The sequence below is a fragment of the Eptesicus fuscus genome, chromosome 12 (assembly GCF_027574615.1).
Source record: "Eptesicus fuscus isolate TK198812 chromosome 12, DD_ASM_mEF_20220401, whole genome shotgun sequence".
In the NCBI taxonomy this organism is placed as follows: Eukaryota; Metazoa; Chordata; class Mammalia; order Chiroptera; family Vespertilionidae; genus Eptesicus; species Eptesicus fuscus.
The window spans coordinates 91907261-91932236 of NC_072484.1; the positions used below are offsets into that span (position 1 = coordinate 91907261).

At 46.0% G+C, this 24976-nt stretch overlaps 1 protein-coding gene across 5 annotated transcripts in view; it reads left to right on the forward strand.

The window, feature by feature from the left end:
* Positions 1 to 21150, forward strand: part of SS18 (SS18 subunit of BAF chromatin remodeling complex) — a 44249-nt gene extending 23099 nt beyond the window's left edge. For 3 of the 5 annotated variants that reach the window (XM_054723839.1, XM_054723840.1, XM_054723838.1), the window contains exons 4-11: positions 835 to 988; positions 4685 to 4906; positions 7330 to 7497; positions 8452 to 8556; positions 11320 to 11412; positions 12082 to 12204; positions 14846 to 14979; positions 19462 to 19569. In XM_054723839.1, coding sequence (XP_054579814.1) covers positions 835 to 988; positions 4685 to 4906; positions 7330 to 7497; positions 8452 to 8556; positions 11320 to 11412; positions 12082 to 12204; positions 14846 to 14979; positions 19462 to 19488 — 1026 coding nt within the window. In that variant the 3' untranslated portion in view covers positions 19489 to 19569. Of the gene's footprint in view, positions 1 to 834; positions 989 to 4684; positions 4907 to 7329; positions 7498 to 8451; positions 8557 to 11319; positions 11413 to 12081; positions 12205 to 14845; positions 14980 to 19461 lie in introns of all 5 variants that reach the window. The other 2 variants (XM_054723841.1, XM_054723837.1) reach the window with 2 other exon arrangements.
* The last annotated feature ends 3826 nt before the right edge of the window (positions 21151 to 24976 follow it).

A 24976-nucleotide genomic window follows, 5' to 3' on the forward strand; every position in this document is an offset into this window, starting at 1 on the left:
AGAGAAGGAAGGCTGCCTCCACCTGAAAAAACACCGCCCTGTCCTCCTGCTCACAAGGGGGCTTGGAGGGAGACGGACCATTTGCCCTCCCCACCCCATGTCCCCGAGAAGGGAGGCAGGTGGTCTCTGCTTCCGTCGCCCTTGGTGAACTCTCAAGGTCAGGCAGTGCTGCCTTCACACTGCCATTAGGACGGCTGCCAGGGCGTCCTTCGGAGGCAGCTGGCTCTCCCCGCGGAGGCCATCAGTAACGCTCCGATCGGGAGCAGGCGGCGCAGCGGGCTGGGCTGAATGCGGAGCGCAGGCTGGGCGGGTTAAAGCATTGCCCCGCCAAAGCCACCTCCCCCTCCGCACTAGGAAGTATGTTCCATTTTGGGTCTTCTAGTTCTTTAATAATTTTTGGTTACTGTTTTTTCTTTCCAGGTAAAATTCATCATTAATAGTAAACACATCTAAATATATTTATAATGAAAGGAGACTTAATCTTTAAAACAATTTAAATAACAACAGTGGACACATTAGAGATCCTTACACATAATAAATGGAAATGGTTTTTGTATAGAATGTTAGAATTTTTATTTTCATCGAGATTTTATAAACTAAAATATACTTTTATTGTGTTCCTGTGGTCTGAGGTGGACAGGTGATATGTTCGTGCTAATGATACTGTGAAGTTTTGCGCGTATATTAAATACGTTAATGAGCCCATGACAGAATGCATTAAAATAAATGGAAATGCACTTGTTTTCGCTCCGGTTAGTGATGTGGGATGGGAAACTGCGTCCCGTCCGCTCCCTCCTGCGCCCCGTCTAACGCTCCCGTTTCCTGTCTCCTCAGCCGCCCACACAGAACATGCCCCTGGGCCCCGGAGGGATGAACCCGAGCGGCGCCCCGCCCCCTCCGCGCGCTCACAACGTGCCTTCAGATGGGATGGTCGGTGGGGGGCCCCCTGCGCCCCACATGCAGAACCAGATGAACGGCCAGATGCCGGGTAAGGCTTTCTCCTCTAAGACATTAACACCAGAGTTGCTTAGCAACTGAAACGACATGGGGGCTCCAGGGACCCTAGATTGTTGATGACAAAACTGCTCCGAATGCCCCCGGGTGCAGGCTCTCGGAGTTGGTTAGCTGCCGAGCTACGTGACCTGTATTCAGTGTTCACCAGGCCGCCCGGGGCTCCCCGCGCCGGCACCAGGCGCCTCCGATGCACAGAGCTGCTAAATTTAGGCCTGGGCCGGGCAGGGGGGCTGGCTGCAGGAGCTTCTGGGAGAAAAGGGCATTGTGCATGGCTAAGGCATCGAGGGCTGTTCATGAAAAGGCGCCCTAACGCTTGCCTGAGTTTTGTTTTAAAACGTGTTGGTCGGAACCAGTGACCTGGGAGCGCCGGGAAAGAAACAAAGCCGCGTGCGGGCCGAGGCCCAGCGGCCTCCCTGGTGCTGGGGCGCTGGCCCAGGTGTGTGTGACAACAATACACACACGGACGTTGGTGTTAAAGCCAGGTTACAAGCTGAGAACGAATGTCAGTTTCCTTACATCGTGAGCCGTTTCCTTTACTGTTTACTCATGTTAAGTTCAGAGGCACTTAGGATATATTTCCGCCATTGGTGCTTTTTTAGTTCCCTTTTGCTGGTTTGAATTTTTCATCTGAGAGCTATCTTTAAACTATTTTGTTTTATAACAGCCAGAGCCCATGACCATAATTTTTGGTGGGGTGTTTTCTACAGTTAATATGAGAATATTTTTACTTTCTAATGACAAAGGTTGTTTTCATTAACAAAGGAAAGCATCATACAAATATCAATAATGAAAGTAAATTAAAGTAACAGAATACTTTATTTTTAAAATTAATAATTAGCATCCTTAGGAGAGCGTCCTCGGAGCTGGTTGTGTTGGTTGGCAGCTTTGGTGACCGGGGTGAGGGGCAGGCAAGGAATTAAAAGGGCAGCGAGCGGAAGAGGACGTAGCCTCGTCCGTAGAGGCTGATGGGGCTGGGGCGGTGGCCACGGGGCTGCTTCTGTTTCCTGCCACAGCCGGTGCCCACGCAGGGACAGGGAGGTAGGAGGAAGGACACGACTGCTTCCCAGGGTGCAGGCAGGAGGAATATTTTTGCTGAATCCACACTTAGTTCATCAGGACCCAGTGTGTTTAAAACGGAGAGGTAGCAAGTTAGAAGTTTTGTGATTTATTTTATTTTTAATTTTGCATACCTTTCATTAGGATTTTGACTTAACTTTTCCATATAACATTCAAGCCTTAAATCCGAAGAAGCAGTTGAGCGGCAGTTAACGTGATTATTGTTACGTGACGTTCCGGTTCGTGTGTGAGGCCACCTGGAGTAGTGACAGTCTTGACAATCCAGAGAGTTTCGGCTGGTTATGACCCGGCTGGCCCGGCTACTGCAGATCTCCCAACGGCACTGATGGCGAGCTATAGTTAGGGTGGGAGAAGTTAGAAGTCCGGTTACTGTATTTTCTTTATTTAGTAAGTTCTTCAGAGCATTTATCCAGCTCTTCTGTTCACACAAATTCATATCTAGGCTTTTACTATTTTAGTTTCGTTTTCAATATTTTATCTAAGTGGCAGAACTATTTATATGCTGCTTGTTCTTGGTCAAATAACCTCTCAGTCTCAGGTTTCTTTGTTAAGAATTAACTGATTTTTAAAAAGAATAGACAGTACAGCCTCTGGTACCCAGATCGGAAGGTATGAGAGGCAGTCTGCCTCACCAGACACTCGGTGCCGGGTTATTGGCGTCGGGCTGTCCGTCACCAGGTGCTCTCTGTGGGAACCTCTTATTCTTATTTCAGAAACAGGAGCAGACATGAGGTAGTTTTACATGTCATTTCTTCCCCTCTTAAAGGTGTGTCTTAGCGATCACGAGACCATAAAGACCTATGTTAGAGACCACTCAGTATATAGAGGCGCCTCTTTCTTTTTAGTGAGGCACTGCATTCTTTTTTATGGATGCCTCTAATTTATGTGAGCCGTTCCCTTCTGGTAGAAATATAGGTTATTCTTTTAGTATTAAAAATTATGCTGCTGCGAATATGTCTGTAAAATATAAGAAAATAAGTAAACATACAATTTTGTATGTGTACACACATGCACACAAAAGAGCTTGTATATTTATAAGATAAACTAGAGGCCCAGTGCACGGAATTCGTGCACAGGTGGGGTCCCTAGTGGCTGCCAGCTGCCGACAGGGGCCTCCCTTCCCTGGCTGCCAGCTGCTGGCCTGGGCCTTCCTTCTTCCCACGCCGCCCCCTGGTGGTCAGCGCACAGCATAGTGAGCAATCGAACTCCTGGTCGGTTGAACTCCCGAGGGGACACTTTGCATGTCAGGCATATATATATATTCCTAGAACTGAAATTGCTGAGTTCAAGTTACATGCATTTCATGTCTATATTCCCTGAACAATGTATGAAGGAACTTCTTCATAATAGTTGGGTCAAAACTTTTATCTTTGCAAGTCTGAAAGATGGAAAATGGGTCTCATAGTTTTAATTTGCCTTTTTATATTATAAGCAAAGCAGACAGTCTGCTATGTTTATGGCCTCCTGTCATTTTTGTGTGAGATGGTCATTCATGTCCTTTGCCCTTTCGTTTACTGCTGGTGGTGTTTTACTAGTTTGGTCTGTGATATGACTTATTAGAACATTTTCCCAGTTTACATTTTTATTATTTAATTTTGGTTTTGGTTTGTTTTGGTCTTGTTCAAATTTTTTATTTTCATGTAGTCTAATTTATCAATCTGTGTGACTGGATTGCCTGGCAAACTTAAGAAGGCCTTTCCATTTCATTATTTAAAAAATTTTCCTTTCTAAAATTTTCTTTTATGGTTTCTTTTCTTTTCCTTTCTTCTTTTTTAAAGTTGAATTTTTTAGTCATCTGGAATTAGTCTTCATGGAAGTAATGTGGTAGGGGTCAACTTGTTTTTTTCCAGGTGGCTACTCAATTGTAACAACATCATTTAGTGAACTGTCTTTCCTTTGTCCACCGATACTTAGTATCACCGTTATAATTATTTACTGAATTAGCATTTGGGTCTCTTTTTAGACTCGGCTCTGGGTTTATTGATCTTTTAGTTTATTTATGTGCTAATGCTACAAATATTTTTTTAAAAATGAAATTTAACTTTTATCTTTTTAAAAATATTTTTATTGGTTTCAGAGAGGAAGGGAAAGGGAGAGAGAGCTAGAAACATCAATGATGAAAGAGAATCATGAATCGGCTGCCTCTTGCACGCCCCCTACTGGGGATCAAGCCCACAGCCCGGGCATGTGCCCTTGACTAGAATCAAACCTGGGACCCTTCAGTCCGCAGGCCGACGCTTTATCCATTGAGCCAAACCAGCTAGGGCAAATGCTACACACTTTTAATTCCAGCTTTATTTTTTTGTTCTCTTATAAAATTAGTCCTCTCTTGTTTCTCTTTTTCAGATGTTTTCGGCTTTTCAAAAGAATTAGTTTCTTAATCTGTAAAATGGGATAACAACATTCACCTCACAGTGTCTGCTCTCATTCATGTAAAGCACTTTCCTGGTTTACTATTGATTAAATCCTAAAGTTGTTGTTTGGTATTATTACCATGGTAATGCAAAAAAACCTCAAAACCCAAAATGGTAAGGTCCTTTTATGCAGACCCTGTTTAACTTTCGCATTTTGGTTTTGACCACTTTCTTCAAAGGGCCCAGCCACATGCCTCTGCAGGGGCCTGGGCCCAGCCAGCTCAGCCTGACCAACAGCTCCATGAGCATGCCCGCCAGCAGCCACGGGGCCATGGGCGGCTACAGCCACGCGGTGCCGTCCTCCCAGAGCGTGCCCGTGCAGAGCCAGATGACCATGAGCCAGGGCCAGCCCCTGGGGAACTACGGCCCCCGACCAAACATGAGCATGCAGCCAAACCAAGGTAACGAGCTGTGTGTGCCGCGGGCGCCGCAGCAGCCTTTTCAGGTTGTCAGCTGATGTAGAAAAATGTAAGTTGGATGTGAGTAGCAATTAAAAGCAATGTTGAGTTTGAAATTAGCTTAAAATACTTTTATTTTTTACATTTAGAAATTAAATTGCTTAATTTAACTTTTTATGTAAGCTTATTTATTTTTATGTCTTTGATAGTTTATTTGAGAGTCTATGTTTTTGGATTTTTTTGTAAATAAAAAAAGTTAATCAATGAATAATTTGAACGCTAATCAATGAAAGCTTTAGAGCTAAAAAATTGAGAAAATAGAATTTTATTGTTGTAAGTACAACCCCTAACAGCTCACCTACTCTGTGGTTCATTTCACCTGGTAAGGATATATTAATTTGTATGGATTGCCCTTGATTTACATGGATGTTTTCTGATGCCGAGTTTCAGCATTTAAAGATAATTGTCACATAATTTGTTATTACAGCGTTTAGTGGAGGTGCTGCTCTCTTCTTGTGTTAGAGTGGTGTGAAGTCTATTAGCGTTTATTACCGTCTCAGAGAATGGAATTGTTATCATGTTTCTCTTTTAAGTATTCTTGTGAATCATAGCTAGAAACCGGTAAGTGGCGCTCTGTTCTGCTAATTGCCTGTTAAACATTTGGCATATCGCCAGCCTGAAGCTTTCTCAATTATGAAATGTGGTGAGGTTACGAGTATAAGATAGATTTCATGTATTTGCTGTAAAATTTTCTAGATTTTGATTACGATAAATCACTAAAGTGAATTCAGATAAAGGAAGTCAATGTTAATCTGTTGATAATTCTTTGTGATGAAATAATATATTCTAAATTTTAAATATTAATACGAGATATTTTCTGTAACTTTGATGGAGATATACTGAAAACAAAGGGAGACAATAGATAAATTGTCAGTGAAAGTAGCTGCACAGAACTGGTGCTTGCTCCATTTTTCTCTCCCAAGTGTAGTGCCAGGATGGAATATTGCTTCCTTCTCTTAGGTCAGTTAGGTCAGTGGAGTTCAGACGTCTCTCCATACAGCTGGCAGCCAGGAGACAGCACGAAGTCGATAGTGACTCTGACAGCAGCTGCGGTAGGTGGACACACTTCTCAGAAACTGGAGCTGAGAAGTTAGCGTGCACACAGAAAATGGAGGTTGTTGCTGTATAGGTTGCTATGATACAAGATTTGAAGAAGAAGAAAAGAATGCTAGCAGCAACATGGGTGTAGGAGAATAGTTATTGTTTTTGGAGAAAGGAGTTGTAGTCATAGGAATTGTTCATTTCAAACTTGAGGACCGACTATTCTTTTTTAAAAATGTCATCTTTTGTACTAATGTGTAGTTTTTTCTTTTACTATAATTGTTACGTTATTTTTTGCTTTGTTCCCATAATTTATGAATTTTGTAATAGAAAGACGACTTCAGAAAATGACTATGTAGGGATCTGATTTAAAGAAATATAAGTTACTTTTCAAAAGAGAGATTAGGATGGAAATAAGTGAAGAAATTTTCAATGTATTAAAAAATCTCTTCAGGAAAAATAAAATACTTTCAGTTAAGTTTTGATACTTTAGAATCAAAGAAAATTATCCTATATAATAAAGTGGTAATATGCAAATTAACCCATACACCCTCACACGATGGCTGCCTATGACCAGGCCAGCAGGGGGGTTAGTGAGGGATGACCAAACGACTGAACAAGCAGGCTGCGTGGGGTGACCAGGCCGGCAGGGGGGGGGGGGGGGGTGCTGTGAGGGGTGACCAGGCCAGCAGAGGGGCAGTTGGGGGCGATTAGGCTGGCACGGGGGACAGTGAGGGGCGACTAGGCCAGTGGGGGGGGGGGGGGCACTTAGGGGTGACCAGGCAGGCAGGCAGGTGAGCAATTAGTAACAAGCGGTCCCGGATTTTGAGAGGGATGTCCAACTGCCAGTTTCGGGATCGGGCCTAAACTGGCAGTCGGACATCCCCCAAAGGGTCCAGGATTGGAGAGTTTGCAGGCTGGGCTGAAGGGACCCTCCCCACCCTGTGCATGAATTTCGTGCACCAGGCCTCTAGTCCTATATAATAAAAGCCTAATATGCTAAGTGTCTGACCGTTCGTTCGACCGTTTGACCAGTTGCTATGACATGCACTGACCACCAGGGGGCAGATGCTCCGACCGGTAGGTTAGCTTGCTGCTGGGGTCTGGCCAATCAGGACTGGGCAAGAAGGGCCAGACATGCCCTGGAGCCAACCTCCCGTGGTCCCTCCCTGGCCTCTAAAATATTTCTTCTAATTAATTTCCTTTCAATGTGCACAAATCCATGCACTGGGCCTTTAGTATGATAATAAAAGATTTTTCTATTTCTCTTAAGATGTTAATATTATACGTAAAGAAGATCATGTGCATGTTTTGTGTTTTTCCAGGTCCAATGATGCACCAGCAGCCTCCTTCCCAGCAGTACAACATGCCCCAGGGCGGTGGGCAGCACTACCAGGGCCAGCAGCCGCCCATGGGGATGATGGGCCAGGTCAGCCAAGGCAATCACATGATGGGCCAGAGGCAGATCCCACCCTATAGACCGCCCCAGCAGGGTAAGAGCCCAGCTGGACATGTCCTGCTTCATAGAAATAACAGTGGTTGGGAGGCTTTCCATTTTAATGAGCTTTCATCCAGGCAAAGTTAGGGCTTTTATTTCCAGACTAGAGGCCCGGTGCACGCATTCATGCATGGGTGGGGTTCCTTGGCCTGGCCAGCGATCGGGGCTGTCTCGCCCAGTCCCACTTGGGGCAGATCAGGGCCAGCCAGCCTGGGGGAGGGACCGTGGGAGGTTGGCTGTGGGAGTGCATGACTACTAGGGGGCAGCTCCTGCATTGAGTGTCTGCCCCCTGGTAGTCAGTGCACATCATAGCGACTGGTTGACCGGTCGTTCCCTTGACCAGTCATAACGGCTGCTTAGGCTTTTTGTGTGTGTGTGTGTGTGTGTGTGTGTGTGTGTGTGTGTTTTAAAAAAACCCCACTATATATTTTTTTCCTGAGAGGTAGTGGATATAGTAGGTACAAAGGGTTACAAATTGGATAGGAACTTCCTGGTATTCAGCTTTCCTTTAATCTTTTCTGGGAAAAGATTACATCATAAAATTTTATATCAAAAGCTCATTTGCAGCAGAAAATACCATTTATTTTTGAGGATGTACTAAATATATGGTCAGAAACAAACCCTCATTTATTTTAAACTGCTCTAATATCAAAATAAAAAGGAAATTAATTTTCTAGTAGTTTGACACTCTTAAGAAGCTAGTGTTTGTGTTTTTGAGTTGGTATTGCTTGATATTGCATGTATGGTCTTAGCAATAGTTATTGTGAAATGTGTGTGGTGTTGGCTGTGTGTTTATGTACACGTGTGCATGAGAAGCGTGAGAAGTGTACGAATGCCGAAGCAGGGAGGGGACTCGGCAGCGGAGAAATGCACTCCCGTGACATCATCGGGAAGAAGCCTTCGGCGCCCGGGAACCCATGCTGACGTCTCGCCCGTTGTGGTTTTGCAGGCCCGCCCCAGCAGTACTCGGGCCAGGAGGACTATTACGGGGACCAGTACAGTCACGGCGGACAGGGTCCTCCGGAAGGCATGAACCAGCAGTATTACCCTGATGGTAATCTCCCCTAGCGCTCGCCTCCCGTGTCTGTCCCCGCCCTTACTCACGCAGGAAGCTCCCCAACACGTCGTGGGGCTGAAGAAACTAACGATACGCTGCTTCTCCATTTAGAACTCCAGCCACCTCAGCACCAGGGCCAGCGCCCGGCTCTCGTCCGTGTCCGCGTCTGTCTGGTTAGATAGTCCACAGCTCTGCCGTCGGGGTCACGTGTTATTGCAGCCCTTTCGTTTGTAAAAGCGGATCCTTTTCTATTTGAGTTGTTCCTTTGAACCAAAACTCACGTTATCCATTTGCTTTTCTCAATAACTGCTTTATTGAGATAGTTCATATACCATAAAGTGTCTATTGGTTTACTTTTATGCATTGTATAAACGCATAGACTTTCTCGAGTTTTTTTGTTTCATCATTTTAGTTGATGTTGCATACTTCTTAAAGAACTATGATTTGTATACAGTAGCATTTGCATTTGAGGAAAGATTTGGAGGCTAAATTATACCCAGAATATAGTTGTATGTGGAGTTAGTGGAAGAGGAAAGGTATTTAGAAACAGATTTTATTTTAGGTGTTCGGCTGAATGGCGAGTTTTAGTAGGAGGCGGCATTGAGGGTGGTAGTAAAAGCGGCGCCCGGGGCCTGTCGCCGCCCGCCCAGCTCGCCCAGCTTCCTGCGTGTCTGCCAGCTGCAGTGCGGGGGTGAAGAGGGGGGACTCGCACAGCGGGCCCCTCGGAGGGTTCCGCGGCACAGGAGGGTTTGCCGAAGCCTTCACTCACAGTCAGCCCCTTCAGAAGGGAAACGAGGGAAGCCAAGAATCTACAGCTGAAGTGTTAGTTGGACCATTTCCTGGGAGCCGATGCAAACTAGCAAGAGGGTATGATTTGGTGTATTTAAGAAGTCATTTTGCCGCCATTTTTAATCTGTGTGAATCCTGAAGGTACGTCATGGCAGGACACGGGTTCACCACGGAGGCTTTGCCACGCAGGCCCAGCAGCACTCGCCTGCAGAGCTGCACACGGTACCTGTGTTAGTGGGAACATGTGGGGGTGATGCTGGTTAGAATTGCCCCGGATTATTCAGTGTTGTTTTACATGTAGACACTGTATTAAGTAATTTCTTAGACTATAGATATTTTAAAAAGGTAAAATCTAGGTTCTTAAATTTTATTAGGAAGTTTGCTGAATATAAATGATTGGTTTGCTTAACTTTTAAAATATATTTTAAGTAATTGAGTTGAATTTGGTACTGTTAGTTTGGTTGGTCCGGAGTATGTCGTGAAATATGAAATTTGTAATGTTATAAATAGGACCTTTCTATACAAAATAGATGTTATTTTTGTAAATATCAGAACTTTAAAGTTCTATTAATAATACATCCTATTTCATTGGGATTTAAAACGTTATCCGGTATCATTTTGCATAAGTGTGTGTTAATATGTTTGTCTGACATTTACGTAGATTCTTTGTTCCATTTACAACGACTAATTCTCTTAGACAGCATTGGATATTTTCTTACTCTGTTTATTTTTTATTTTTTTTAAATATTTTTATTGATTTCAGAGAGTAAGGGAGAAGGAGAGATAGAAACATCAATGATGAGAGAAAATCATTGATTGGCTGCCTCCTGCACGCCCCCTACTGGGGATCAAGCTTGCAACCCAGGCATGTGCCCTGACCAGGAATTGAACGGTGACCTCCTGGTTCCTAGGTTGATGCTCGTCCACTGAGCCACCATCACCAGCTCTTACTGTTTGGATATTTATGCAGAAACATGGAGAGTTTTTGTAAAGAGCCAGAGAGAAAACCTCTTCGTCTTTGTGTGCCACGGGCTATTGATCTCAACCACCGGACTCGAGTCGCAGCATGAAAACAGCTCTAACTAGAAGCAGGCAGGCGGGGTTAGAGCAGGCCCGGTTCGCTGACCCTCCATTCAGATATTGATGAGATGGTGTAGGAACATTGGATACTAGAGCCCTGAGTCTAGCACTGATTCATAACTGTTCCTCCTTCCTTAGTTAGGGAGCCACTGAATTGTGGCTCAGACCCGCCAGCTGAAAGGTTAGTCCCTGCATTTCTTTGTGCAATTTAATTCAAAGGACTAGAGGATCGATTTTCACTAAACTCCAGTCATCTTGCAGGCGAAATTTATCGTGTCTTAAAAGTAAAGGTGCACTCTGCTTGATACAATATTAACTTCATGAAGGTGTATGTTTATGTTACCCTAGAAATATTTTCTGTGGGCTTCTAGAATGGCAACATTAAGCATTATATTTTTGCATCTAGAAATATTTTGAGATACTATATTCAAGTAAATAGAGTGAAAAATTTGTTTCAGTTTTTTTCAGGGAAAAAATTTATGAACTCTTTTGTATTTTACAGTATTTAGCATATGCTATGGCATTGGCACCCAGAACTGGTGTTTGACAAAATATGATAATTGTTTCCTTTGTTTATTGGAATTTAATTCAAGTTATTTACAAAAAAAAGAAAGATAAAGTTTTTTCTCTCCTCAATGAGGATTATCAGAGTTAAGACTAAGGGTAATGTTTTTAAAACTACTGTTTTTTGCTTTTAAGAAAATTTGCAAGTTACCTTGATATGAAAACAATCACATTGTTAAATATTTGGCTAATGCAATTGAAATTATTTTTTATGTATTTCCATTTCTTTCTCTCTTTTTTCAGTTTTATCTGAAAGTTTAAATATATTTAGGGTTTTCACTCAGTGGCCATTAACGTTTCTCCCTGTCTCTTGTCGAATTGATGTAGGTCATAATGATCACGGTTATCAGCAACCGTCGTATCCTGAGCAAGGCTACGATAGGCCTTATGAGGATTCCTCACAACATTACTACGAAGGAGGTATCGCTATACCTTCACACGTGCACACACATGCCCTCCCACAGGAGCCCCAGCCTTGCTAGGCTTCTCCCGTGCACAGCTCTTGTAGAGCCGTAGTTGCTGGCTGTCTCAGATGACAGGGAGCCCAGAACAACCAGAATCATTTCCTTACAGATATTTACCACGTGTAACCATGACCTGCCATTTCTAACAACCGTAAAAAGACTAAAACATGTACAAATAATTGCTTCCTCCGTGGAAGTTTCTGTCTGAACACAGCCCAGCTCTCCAGTGTCGTGTGTGTCCCTGTGTGCGGTCTCCCCCACAAGTGTAGTGCCTTAGGCAGCAGCTTGCTGACCTCGTGTAGCTAGCGTGTGCTCTCGTAGTGTCTTTAATTTTGTCTTTTTATTTCATTTAGCTTAGTCATGACCTATGACTGTGATGTTCCAGTCAATGTAATGCTCGTATGGCAGAGGCGCTGGAAATGCTGCAGTTGAACCTTGCAAATTGGCTTTAACTGCAGTGTGTTTGGCCGAAACCCTTCTGTTTGGTTTGAGTTTTTTCTTTGTTTTGTTAACTTTACAAAATCAGTATGGCATTTTATTTGTTCTTGTGTTGTGGGCTCTGCATCTTAGAGGAAAGAGTTCCTTAAGCACACTTCTCAGTTTCCCTCTTCTCCGTCCCCCGCAGGGAGCGCCCAGTACGGCCAGCAGCAGGAGGCCTACCAGGGCCCGCCTCCCCCGCAGGGCTACGCGCCCCCGCAGCAGCAGTACCCGGGCCAGCAGGGCTACGCGGGCCAGCAGCAGGCCTACGGTGAGCGCCGCCTCCGTCTCAGCGCCCGCACGCGGGGGTTTGCCCGTTCCGAAAGGCACGGTTCTGCCTCAGTCTGTCATGTCTAGATCAAGTGTTCTTACGTAAACTACTAATCTGTTTAGAAGGAAACGGAAACGAGGGATGCTCAGTTAGCACAGGGATGCCTGGAGTCACGCACAGGGCAGGACGGAGGAACCCGGGACCTGCTGTGCTCACGGCCACGCCAGCTCTGCCTGTGCCTGGACCCCGAGGGAGCGGCTGTTCACTGCCCTTGTCCACGTAGCCCAGTGAGCAGATTGGTTTCTACCACTGGCGACTGTTTGAACTGTTCTTAATTTTTGAGGAACCGCCGTAGTGCTGTACAGTCTGTTCCCACGGCAGAGAGCGAGGCCTTCTCCACCCTCCCCACCACCGGCTGCGGCTTGCCTTGTGGAGAGCAGCCCCGCCAGCAGGCACGAGGTGGTGCAAATCAATTGTAGTGTTGATTTGCGTTTTCCTGATGGCTAGTGGATCATGTGTCACAGAAATGGACACTTGAAACCTATATGATCCTACTAACTAATGTCACCCTGATAAATGGAATAAAAAAAAACAAACTAGGGACTATTACTGTGGAAGGTAATACTGATTTTTAAAGTACAAATTTAGAGAATTTGCTCAGAATCACACAGAAAGTGTTCGCTGCAGATCGGCACCCACATCCACAGGCAGTGACTGCAGCTGTGTGTCCTGCAGGGCCCGCTGGCCGTCCGCCTTTCGGTGACGGGTAGATGCGGAGTGGAGGTGACAAGGAGCTGACACGCAGCCCTCATCTCAGGCGACTGTGACAGTTAGGGAATGGGGCCTGCAGCTTCGGGGGGAGAGCGGAGCTGGTTATGAGCGTGGCAGCGTCTCCAGCGAACGTGGTCTCGTTCTCACGTCAGAGATGTCTTCTCCTTTGTTCACTGATGTGAGCGCTGCTGCCCCTCCCGCGCCTCTCCACGGTGACACGGGCCTGGGAGCCGGGCCGCGGGCAGCCCTCTGCTGCCTTCACATGGCGCTCAGGCCGGCGTCAGGAGTCAGGCGTTGCCCCAACATGCCAAGTCCCGGTTTCTCCGTTTCACACGTGACCTGAGAATATCCCATGGATTTCCTGGTTTTACAAAGAAACTTTCTTTTTTTTAAAAAATATTTTATTGATTTTTTACAGAGAGGAAGGGAGAGAGATAGAGAGTTAGAAACATCGATCAGCTGCCTCCTGCACGCCCCCCACTGGGGATGTGCCCGCAACCCATGTACGTGCCCTTGACCGGAATCAAACCCGGGACCTTTCAGTCCACAGGTCGACGCTCTATCCACTGAGCCAAACCGGTTTCGGCCAAAGAAACTTTCTGACTCTTCTCAGATGGAAACATTTAATGGCCATTGAGTATTTGTACTTTGCATAAATAGAGTGTTCTGGTTTTATTATATTTGCATGAAACAAATATGTGGCTAAATCAGGTAAACGTATCGATTTAAGAGCAATAATTGTTTTCAATGGGGAGAGGGTAAAGAGAGTGACATGTTTTTGGTTTAAGTAGCTAACCACGGTTTTGCTAGATGTCAGGAACCCCAAAGAAGTTCCCATTTTGCTTATCCAGAGACTTCAGTTATCCAACTTCCTTCTAATAGAAAACTTAGCGTTGTAATAAGTGACTGTGTAGCTAACTAAGTGAAGTAACACACTGATGTCATTTATTTAAGCCTGAAAAGTTGCTGTTCTCCTCGGCACTCTCCTCTGCAGTCAGTGCTCTCGGGGCAGGTTGGGAAAGGCTGTGGTGGGACACGTGTGTGAGCACAGAGCGTTAGCTTCTGCTTAGGAAGCGAGCTTTGTAACGGACCATGGCAGAGTTCGTGAAGTAGCCATATTGGTTTGGTCGGCCTGATTAGTCCCTCGTCATCTTTGACATTTGAAGTCATTCATTTTTGTGAGTGAGGTGTCACAGGTGATGGGCACAGAGTGTGATCCTGGAGTCAGGCTTCCCACCTGCAGCTTGAGGCTGACCGCCTTCTGTTTTGTTGGGAACGCTGTGACAGCGTGTCCGTGCCGAGCAGAGCGCCCTCTCGGTGGCTGCAGATGTAAACCTGGATTTTACATGGCAGCTCCTTGCTTTTGGTTCTGCTCGTTGTGGCAAGCACATGAGAGCTCTCCAGCTGCAGGCATCATTGATTCCCAGACGGTTCAGAAATGGGTCCGGTATTTCAGTTTGAACCTGCTTCTCGCCTTTTCTCTCACCTCTTGCTTACACTGGTTACTTCCTCATAAAACAGTGCTTTTCTGAGCACGTTGAACACAAACAGATGAATATTCTTAGCGTGGAATGAGCCTGCGTTCCACCTCCTGCACCTCTGACTCATTTGACATACACATTTGTGATGGCTCCTGCAGAACACAGTAGTTACTCTGAACCAAAGCACCTGGTACGGAGTGGTATCCTTGACTAACTTTCACTCTTATTATGACCTTTGGAATTTATTTCAAAAAGCATTTGAGAAAAATCAAGATTCCAAACTACCCTTTTTAGCTTAGATTTAAAATACCACACCTCGTTCCAAACGCTGCTGGAGTTCTGGGGAGAGATGTTTACCTGGGCTCTTGTTTATGCTGATTTTTTTGCAGGTCCTTCCCAGGGTGGGCCCGGCCCTCAGTATCCGAACTACCCCCAGGGTCAAGGGCAGCAGTACGGGGGGTACAGGCCGACGCAGCCCGGACCCCCTCAGCCCCCGCAGCAGAGGCCTTACGGATACGACCAGGTGGGTTACTGGCCAGCCGTGTGACCGCCGCTTTGCTTGCGCATCCTTGATTAGGTGAAATATTTTCACCTGAAGCTCATTTTTCCTTCTGTTCATAGTACATGAGTTGACCAACAAAAACCCACTTCCTTTTAACTCTATTTCGTGGACTGCTAGACAGTGGATCGGAATTCCGCTGACATGGAACAGTCTCCTCTAGGCCCAGCATTCACTCATATCCTCATCCCCTTCCCGTTCTCATCGCCGTCTCCCCACCACACGTCCTTACCATCCAGGGTCTCCCTTCGTTCAAGTTCCTGTGTGTTACCCGCCTCTGCCTCCGTCCTGCGCATGTCCTTGGTCTCAGGGCTCGGTGACCTTTCTTCCCCGTTGCCTTTCCTCCTTCCGTCGAGTTGGAGGAGGCGTGGCCCTCACCCTGGCAGCGGCTCCCCTGCACCCAGTGTCTGTGTAGGTCCCTCTTCCCAGCAGTGAGCTGCTCAGCTCCATCTGTGCCGTCGCCCGTTGTGAATCTTCTCACACAGACGCGGCATTGCAGTAGCGAGGACTTACTCGGCTGGCCGCTGCTTCAGGTGCATTTCAGGTTTGCTGATGACTCTGGTGAGGATCATCTGGCCTGTTCACCACGGGAGCTACCTAGAGCCGGTTACAGGGCCCGCTGCGGGTTTGAGGAACGGCTCGTACGGCGCTCATGAGCAATGCCGGCGTGAGCCTTCCTCTCACTCATGCTGCTCAGGCCTCCAGCCCTTGTGCCGACACTTGCACTGAAGTGAGAGAGAGAGCAGAGGCCCAAGAGGCTGACGAGGGCGAGGACAGAGGCTGACACTGAGGAGAGGACACTAGATTCACTCTTCTCACCAGGGTTTCACGATGAGCATTGACTAACTTGCTGAGCATAACTGTGTAAAGTACATTAGTGACTTTTTAAGCACTTTAATTCTGTTCATAGTACAATAATCCATTAGATATCTCGTGGCATTGAACAGCTTTCCAGCTTTACTTCTGTGGAATGTAAACTTGAGGTACTAGGTCCTATGGGGCGCAGGCACTTCAACTCTAGAATACTTTGCTGATTTAAGTAGTTACGGGGACCTGGAGGGGGATTTAAGCAGGGGAAGCAATCAGCTGATGATGTTCTTTCCAGTGAGTTCTGTTTTTGGAAAACAGGTGCTTTTATGAGCACTTTAAACACATCTTAAGAAGTTTTTGTTGAAATACTAGTACATACTTTCTAGTATGTTTCTCTTTTCTTTTACCTTTTTTCTTCTGTTTCACTTTCTCTTTGAAATGTAAACTTAGCAGTTGTATCCTGGACTCATCTGCCTGTGCGGTGGGATCTGGCTGCATCCCCTCCTGCTGAGTATCTACTCGTCCTCGCCTCTCTGCCAGCTGGCTTCCAAGTCCCCTTTGCTAAGCGCAACAAAACAAATCAAACTTTTCTGGATTTTTTAAAAAATAAATCTTTATTGTTCAGATTATTACAGTTGTTCCTCTTTTTTCCCCCCATAGCTCCCCTCCACCCGGTTCCCACCCCACCCTCTGCCCTTACCCGCCCCCCCACTGTCCTCATCCATAGGTGTACGATTTTTGTCCAGTCTCTTCCCGCACCCCCACACCCCTTTCCCCCGAGAATTGTCAGTCCACTCCCTTTCTATGCCCCTGATTCTATTATATTCACCAGTTTATTCTGTTCTTTAGGTTTTTTATTCACTTGATTTTTAGATTCACTTGTTGATAGATATGTATTTGTTGTTCATCATTTTTATCTTTACCTTTTCTTCTTCTTCCTCTTCTTAAAGAATACCTTTCAGCATTTCATATAATACTGGTTTGGTGGTGATGAACTCATTTAGCTTTTTCTTATCTGTGAAGCTCTTTATCTAACCTTCAATTCTGAATGATAGCTTTGCTGGGTAGAGTACTCTTGGTTGTAGGTTCTTGCTATTCATCACTTTGAGTATTTCTTGCCACTCCCGTCTGGCCTGCATAGTTTCTGTTGAGAAATCAGCTGACAATCGTATGGGTGCTCCCTTGTAGGTAACTAACTGTTGTTCTCTTGCTGCTTTTAGTATTCTTTCTTTGTCTTTTGCTCTTGGCATTTTAATTATGATGTGTCTTGGTGTGGTCCTCTTTGGATTCCTTTTGTTTGGGATTCTGTGCGCTTCCTGGACTTGTAAGTCTATTTCTTTCACCAGGTGGGGGATGTTTTCTGTCATTATTTCTTCAAATAGGTTTTCAGTATCTTGCTCTCTCTCTTCTTCTGGCACCCCATAATTAGGATGTTGGTACGCTTGAAGTTGTCCCAGAGGCTCCTTACACTATCTTCATATTTTTGGATTCTTTTTCTTTTTGCTTTTCCAGTTGGGTGTTTTTTGCTTCTTTGTATTTCAAATCTTTGACTTGATTCTTGGGTCCTCTAGTCCAGTGGTCGGCAAACTCATTAGTCAACAGAGCCAAATATCAACTGTACAACGATTGAAATTTCTTTTGAGAGCCAAATTTTTTAAACTTAAACTTCTTCTAACGCCACTTCTTCAAAATAGATTCGCCCAGGCCGTGGTATTTTGTGGAACAGCCACACTCAAGGGGCCAAAGAGCCGCATGTGGCTCGTGAGCCACAGTTTGCCGACCACGGCTCTAGTCTGCTGTTGAATCTCTGTATATTATTTATTTCAGTCAGTGTATGCTTAATTTCTAGTTGGTCCTTTTTCATATCCTCAAGTGTCTCACTAAATTTATCAGCCTTTTCTAGAAAATTCTTGAAAAACCTTATAATCGTGATTTTGAACTCTATATCCAATCATTTGTTTTCCTCCATTTCTTTCATTTGTGACCTGTTTTTTTGTCTCCGCATTTTGGCTGCTTCCCTGAGTTGATAAGAGTAGCTTTGTGTGCTAGGTGTCCTATAGGGTCCAGTGGCTCAGCCTCCCCAGTTACCTGAGGTGGACGCTCTTGGTGCACCCCTTTGTGGGCTGTGTGCACAGTCTTGTTGTAGTTAAGCCTTGATTGTTGTTGGTATCACTGGGAGGAATTGACCTACAGGCCAATTGGCTGTGAGGATCAGCTGTGTCTACGATGGGAGAACTCTGTGCTGGAAACACCCTTATGAGGCAAGACTTGCTTCAGTGGGGCTTTGGTGCTCACTGAGTCTGCCCCCTGAGTGTGTCCCTTATGGATCTGAGGAGTTGTAATCTGGATGGTCCCACTCTGACCCCTGGGTACACTGGCTCTTGGACCTCCAAGGAGGTGCTAATTTAGCCTCTGCCTGAAGCCACCCAGCAGGAGCTATGGAGAGATCTGCAGATTCCTATTCTTTGTTTGGGTTTTGGAGCTGCCCAGATGAGGCCCAGCTGTCAAGCAGTGCAGGCTGCTGTGAGGCCTTGGGCCTTCTTTTGGATGTTCTGAGTCTCTCTGACGCAGCTGCAGTTTGTTAGGTAAGTTTAGATTTCAAAGGACCAGGCCATTCATATGCAAAAGCCTCTGCGCACAACTTGGATGGGGCAGAGTCTCAGGCGGGGTAAACAGCAATGGCTTCCCGTCAGCCCTGCCCTAAAAGGCTCCTTGATATCATTGTCCCTTGGTAATCAGTAATCGCTGCAAGCACCTCTGAGAGAAAGCCGCCCTCGAGTTCCACCGGAAGCCAGACAGTCCAGTTGCTCCCTGTATGAGTCTGGGTCCCCAGAGTCTCGCCCGGAACTGGAGTTCAGAGCAGTCGGGAGCTTGTGTCTCCCTCCGGATTGAAAAAGCCAGCCGCGTACTCAGTTTGCCAGCCCTCTCCATGCACGCGCGCCTCCGTACCTCTGCCTTCCGCAGCTCCTCTGAGTCTCAGGGTGCTTTTCTCTTCCCTTCTAGTTGTAGAATTTCCACTCAGCCAGCCTTCCTGTGGTTCTGGATGATGTCCGTTTTGTCTTTTAGTTGTAGTTTTGAAGTTGTTGTGCGAGGCAGCAAGTTCAGGTGTTTACCTATGCCGCCATCTTGGTTTCTCTCCTTCCCTGGATTTTATGTACCAGCTGCCTCTCTGAAGTGCTTGGCCTTGGGGGAAGGCCCGCATCTTTAGAAGGCTCTTTATCCTTTCCCTCCAGATCTCTCTTCATCCTTGCACTTATCCCACATATGTTCAGTGTTAATTCATAACAGTAATGATAATAAGCTAACTAGTCACAAAGTTGTTCCACTGGCATCACATTTGTATACTCAAATACATCACACCAGAATTTAGAGCCAGAACTTGTCCAAATCAGTCCAACAGAATTCACCCAACAGTGAAACTTCCACTATGTGATAGATACTGTTCTATGCTCAAAAGCTCTGAAATTCATTTGCAAGTGAATGTACTATCAGAAGAAATTACAGAGGCACTATGTACCTAAATACTAGCAATTTTTGTTATGAATGCTATAGCTTTTATAGTATGGCAATGCTAAGATTTATTTGTGATTTTCTTGCCAAACATTATCTAATTGTATTTTTAAATTTACCTTTTAGGGACAGTATGGAAATTACCAGCAGTGAAGGCTCTCACATTCCAGTGGCCAGCACCTGCCGGCACCACCCCCGCGTGGACCCTCCCGGGAGAGACCCTCCATTCCACCCGTTTTTGGAGAAGCCTGGGCTCGGGGCTTCCTCAGCAGCAGCCGGTGGCTTAGTTGTGTCAAAGGCTTCAGTAGCTCAGAAATACTCTTTAATTTCCCGTTTCTACTCTAGATGGCAACATTGGACAGAAAATACGCCGCAGCCAATTGGCAGTGGCTTCGGGACTGTGTCAAATGGACTGTTACAGGCTGGGAGGTGCGGGCAGCTTTGTCTGTTTTTCAGGTTGAGGGAATTTAATACTTTTCCACAGATTCTTTTGTAAGGGGGAGAGGGAAATGTACACTTTTTACAGTTAGCAATATTTTGTATATTATGTTTATTTCATGTGGTGAATGTGCCGATGGCGCTCTGCGTGTGGGACGGAGTCGGCAGTCCTGTTGGCGAGGGCTGGGCCCGGGGGCGCTTCATTGTGTGGTCTCCGTGGGGAGGCGCCCGCCTGCCGCCGGGGGTGCCGAGAGGAAGTCAGACCCCTTACCTGCCAGCTCATCAAGGGCACGGGGATGCAGTTTTGGGTAAAAAGACTTTTTTTAAAGCTTTCCAGTTTTGTGGATTAAACCTTTTTATAAAGATCACTTATAATACAGTTTTAAAATGTGAGGTAATAAGAATTACTTCATGTTGGATCTGAAGAATCTTGGTAATAGGTTCAAGTAAATGAAATGGTAATCCTCTCTTAAAATAGCAGTAAGTGGAAATGGAAGTGTTAATTTACCTTGTTAATCAGGGAAGTTAGTAATAGCAAAGCATTTTATAAACGCTATCAAAGAAGGGTCAACATTGATTGGGTCATTTTAACATCAGGTTGGTTGGTTTATATACTAGAATAGTTCAGGAGACTTACAAACCTTTATTTCAGTGTTCTTAACTGGGAATTTTACATTTATAAAGGGACACTTGAGTTTTCCCTTTCTTATGTTGGAGAATATAACACAAAAAGACGTTGAGGAAAATGCTTGTTGATGAGGCTAGTTAGGACCTGCACTGGAGGACGGAGGTGCGTCTGGTCCCTGTGCTCACTAGCAGGGCGTCGTTACCATGAGGAGACGCCTGTGCCGGTCATTCTGCTCAGTGCAGGGACAGGGCTGGGCAGGAGTCCTGCATGGAGAGGGCTGTAAGCACAGCCACTTCAGCAGATCCGAGCGCATCTAGCCCAAAGGTAAGTTGGTGTTTCCATCACGGCTGCCCAGGCCCAGGGAGCGAGACGTGCTCTTTATCACGGAACGGGTTTCCCCACTTCCACCTGGAAACGACCGGAGGGAGTGCGTTCATTTGAGTGAAGCAGGGCCTACTGCTCCAGCACGCTGTCGTCAGAGAGGGACTCAGTGTCTCCGTACGCGAGAGGGCGTGTGGGTGAGGGTCCGAGAGGTCTTACTCTCAGCGTGAGGGCGTGTGGGTGAGGGTCCGAGAGGTCTTACTCAGCGTGGTCAGTAGGAAGTGGACATCGAGCCTGAGCGGTACCGCGCGGACGGCCTGACGGGTTGGAATGCTCGCGGTTCTGTGCCAATTTCCACCCCTGTGTACTTTGTTGCTATTTAAAACTGTACCAGCTCTAACGGAGGAATAAATTATTTGTGATTTTAATTTTCTCATTTGTTTCTTTAAATTAGATCTCTCTGACTGTTGTTTTGTCTGGAGACTCTGCTGTGGGTATTTTACAGAAGTGCGTCCAGTATAGCGGACTAGATTTGTATTCTAGGACTTGATCAAAATTCTCTTGCCATGCCCAAGTTAATTAGAATTAACTGTTCAGTAATCAGCATGTTGTGTGGGCTGTTTGTTACAGAATTCTTTCTCTGAAAATGAAGTCCATGCGGCTATCATCAGGATGACTGAATGAGATAAATGAGTGAGGAGGCAACATTGTACTCACCCAACCTGGTGTAGATACGTTATCTCATTTGAAGGAAGCTCAACTGACATTAAGAAATAATTTGTCTTGCCAACCCATCTTCTGTTGTCTTATTCTCCTTTTAATGGAAACTAAAATTGCAATTTTAATAAGCAGAATTTCCTCCAGGACTCTCTTCCTGGAGACTAGTGCATTTGCAAGCTTTAATTGTTTTATAACAGTCTTATTTCGTAGAAGTTTTTAATTGGCGGTGACAAGAATTGCCTTACTCCTTGGGTACCTGGGAGGAAGAGCTGTACCGGTAGCTTTCTACCACATCTGACGTTCCCGTATAGACAGTACATTCTGAAACTGAAATTGGTGTTTTGTCAAAATGTGCATTATTAGAATGAAGAGGTTATTAAAACAGCCCATAAAATTCCAGAAGCAAAATATCACTAAGAAATGCAGGGTGATTATTGATCAACATTTAAAAATACTTCACTGTGTTAGCGTAGTTGTTGAGAATACGTTCGTATTATTTTGTAGAACTGTGGTGACACGTTGGTGGTTTTGTTTTTAATTTTTTCATGGGAGTTTCAAAGAAAAAGCTAAGTGGAGGGAATGGTATAACGAGCCCATGTACCAGTGACCCGACTTTTCCACTTAGCAGCTCCTGGCCAGTCTTGTGTTGCCTCCACACCACCCGCCAGTTGAAGAATACACCGTGTCCTTTAGTTATTTCCGTAAGTACCTTTAAAAGACAAGGACTCTTAAAAACACCGTGGGACGTAAGGACTCTTCCTGTTTCTGAAATTTTGTATTTTCAGTGTTAACATTGAATTAGAAACCATCTCAGAAATTGTATGAATCAATGTCTTTTCTTTCAATTTAAAGTCACTCATGTTAAATAGGACATTAGCAAAAATAGATTATACAGAAAGTGAACATTCTCCCACCATTTCATATCTCAAAGGTAACAATTATTAAAGGCTTGATATATTTCTTCCAACTTCATATTACACATAGAAGCCAACGTATATTATTGTCTTTTAAAATAAAAATAGAATTATGCTATCCATACTACTTTGCAACTTCCTTTTTTTAAAGTTAGAAATATCTTGAATGTTCTTTATTCCTATATTATTGTTTCTAATTTTTTTTTACTGCTGCAAAAACAACGCTTTCCTAAGCTACCTGGCTAGGGTTTATTTTTATTTATTTATTTATTTATTTTGGTATGCCTGTTGCATTATTTCTAGACCATACATTTCTGTTACGTTGGGAGTAGCGCTGTATACGTTTTTAAGTGTCCCTCTAAAAGATACATCCTTGCCAACACCATATTATTAGTCCTGTAATTTTTTTCAATTCTTGTAGGCTTTAAAAAACGCTATTTCAGAATTTCATTTGAATTACATTTGGTTTATTTGTAAGTTTGAGCATCTTTTCAAATGCTTAATGACACTTCATTATTTTTTGCCCTGAAATACATTCTGTTTTTCTGTTGGAATGTTTATTGTCTAAGAGAGGGGAGACAATATAAGTGCACATACACATATAGTTGTATGTGGTTTTCTCTATACACACATCAATTCCTTATCTCTTCTGGGTATTGCACGTGTCTTCAGTCTGTTCATTATTTTTAACTTCGGCTGAGATGTTTATCACTGTGTTAAAGTTTTAAGATTTTATGTAGTCAATTTCTTGTTGCAGCCTCCCTAGTTCCAAATGTGTAAAAATGTTTTCATATTTGCTTATATTTTAAAAAAATTCATTGTACCTGGTATGGTTTAGAGCACTAACTTGTTCCCTAAATGGATAGAGTTGTTTCATAGCATTTATTGAATAAACCAGTGATTAGGGATGCCACCTCATTTATTTAAAACATCAGCTATGGTTAAGGCATGTCTGATTTATGCCATTTTAAAGACTAGCTGGATTCATTTAAGTATAACTTCATTTAATTGGCACAAAGGTGTGAGCTTCCCCCCCAACAAGGTGTTTTTTATTAGATAAGAGCTAAATGCAAAAAGTACAAACAATGACCGGCTTCTTAATAGAGAAGGAGTGACATGTGATTTTATGTAGAGCGCCTAGAACGTCTTGGAGCTGTTTGTTTGTTGAAGATGTCCCCCCCCCCCCCCCCCCCCCCCCCCAGCTCAGCTTGGACTCGAGAGAACCAGCCTGTGGGCTCGGGTGTTAGAGCAACAAAGCCTGCGCCCCGGGCACAGCGCAGGCCCCGCCACCGCCCCCCCCCCCCCCCCACATGCCCGCACGGCGCCGCGCTCAGGAGGGACGTGTGTCGTGTGACGGCCGTGCACTCGGCTCCCATCCGGACTCGGCAGCGGGAGGGAGCGCCCGCAGGAGCACCCCGGCCCCGTGGCTGCAGGAAGTGGGTGCGGTCGTTCAGACACCGGACACGTGCTTCCTGATGGTCTCGTCGTCCGTGTCGTGGGCCGGTGACGCCTGTTGGGCAGGTCGCGGCTTTCACTGCGCGGCGGCTGCCACCTGCTCTTGGGACGCTTCTCGCCCCCAGTTTCTGCTGCTTCCTGTGGCCGCCTCTCCCTGCCGACTTTTATTGGTTAGAGAGAGGGAGGGAGAGAGAGAGGAGAGAGAGAGAGAGAGAGAGGAGAGAGAAGGGCGCCCTGAGAGCCTCTGGCTTTGCACCTGCAGCTGCTCTGACTCCGCGGGGGCCGGTCACGCGCTTTGTGCTGCGGGGCGTGTGAGCTGGAGGGTGTTTCGGCGTCATGGCTGTTTCACGTGGTGGTTAGTGCACGTGTGTAAGCGATCAGCACTGACTCCAGAGGCTCAGAGTGGGACAGCTGCCCAGGGTCTCAGAATCGCTGCTGGCGCTGAGCGAATGCAGAGTGAGGGGCCGGCTCCTTTCCACACTCTCCCCGCTGTCCACGGAGCCCCGCTGTCCACACTCTTCCCACTGTCCACGGGGCCTGCTGTCCACGGAACCTGTTGTCCACGGAGCCCTGCTGTCCACACACTCCCCGCTGTCCACACACTCCCCGCTGTCCACAGAGCCCCGCTGTCCACACTCACCCCGCTGTCCACACACTCCCCGCTGCCCACGGAGCCTGCTGTCCACACTCACTCCGCTGTCCACACTCTCCCCGCTGTCCACACTCACCCCGCTGTCCACACTCACCCCGCTGTCCACGGAGCCTGCTGTCCACACTCACTCCGCTGTCCACACTCACTCCGCTGTCCACACTCACTCTGCTGTCCACGGAGCCTGCTGTCCACACTCACTCCGCTGTCCACGGAGCCTGCTGTCCACACTCACCCCGCTGTCCACGGGGCCTGCTGTCCACACTCACCCCGCTGTCCACGGAGCCTGCTGTCCACACTCACCCCGCTGTCCACGGAGCCTGCTGTCCACTCACCCCGCTGTCCACGGGGCCTGCTGTCCACACTCACTCCGCTGTCCACGGAGCCTGCTGTCCACACTCACTCCGCTGTCCACGGAGCCTGCTGTCCACACTCTTCCCACTGTCCACGGGGCCTGCTGTCCACGGAACCTGTTGTCCACGGAGCCCTGCTGTCCACGGAGCCCCGCTGTCCACA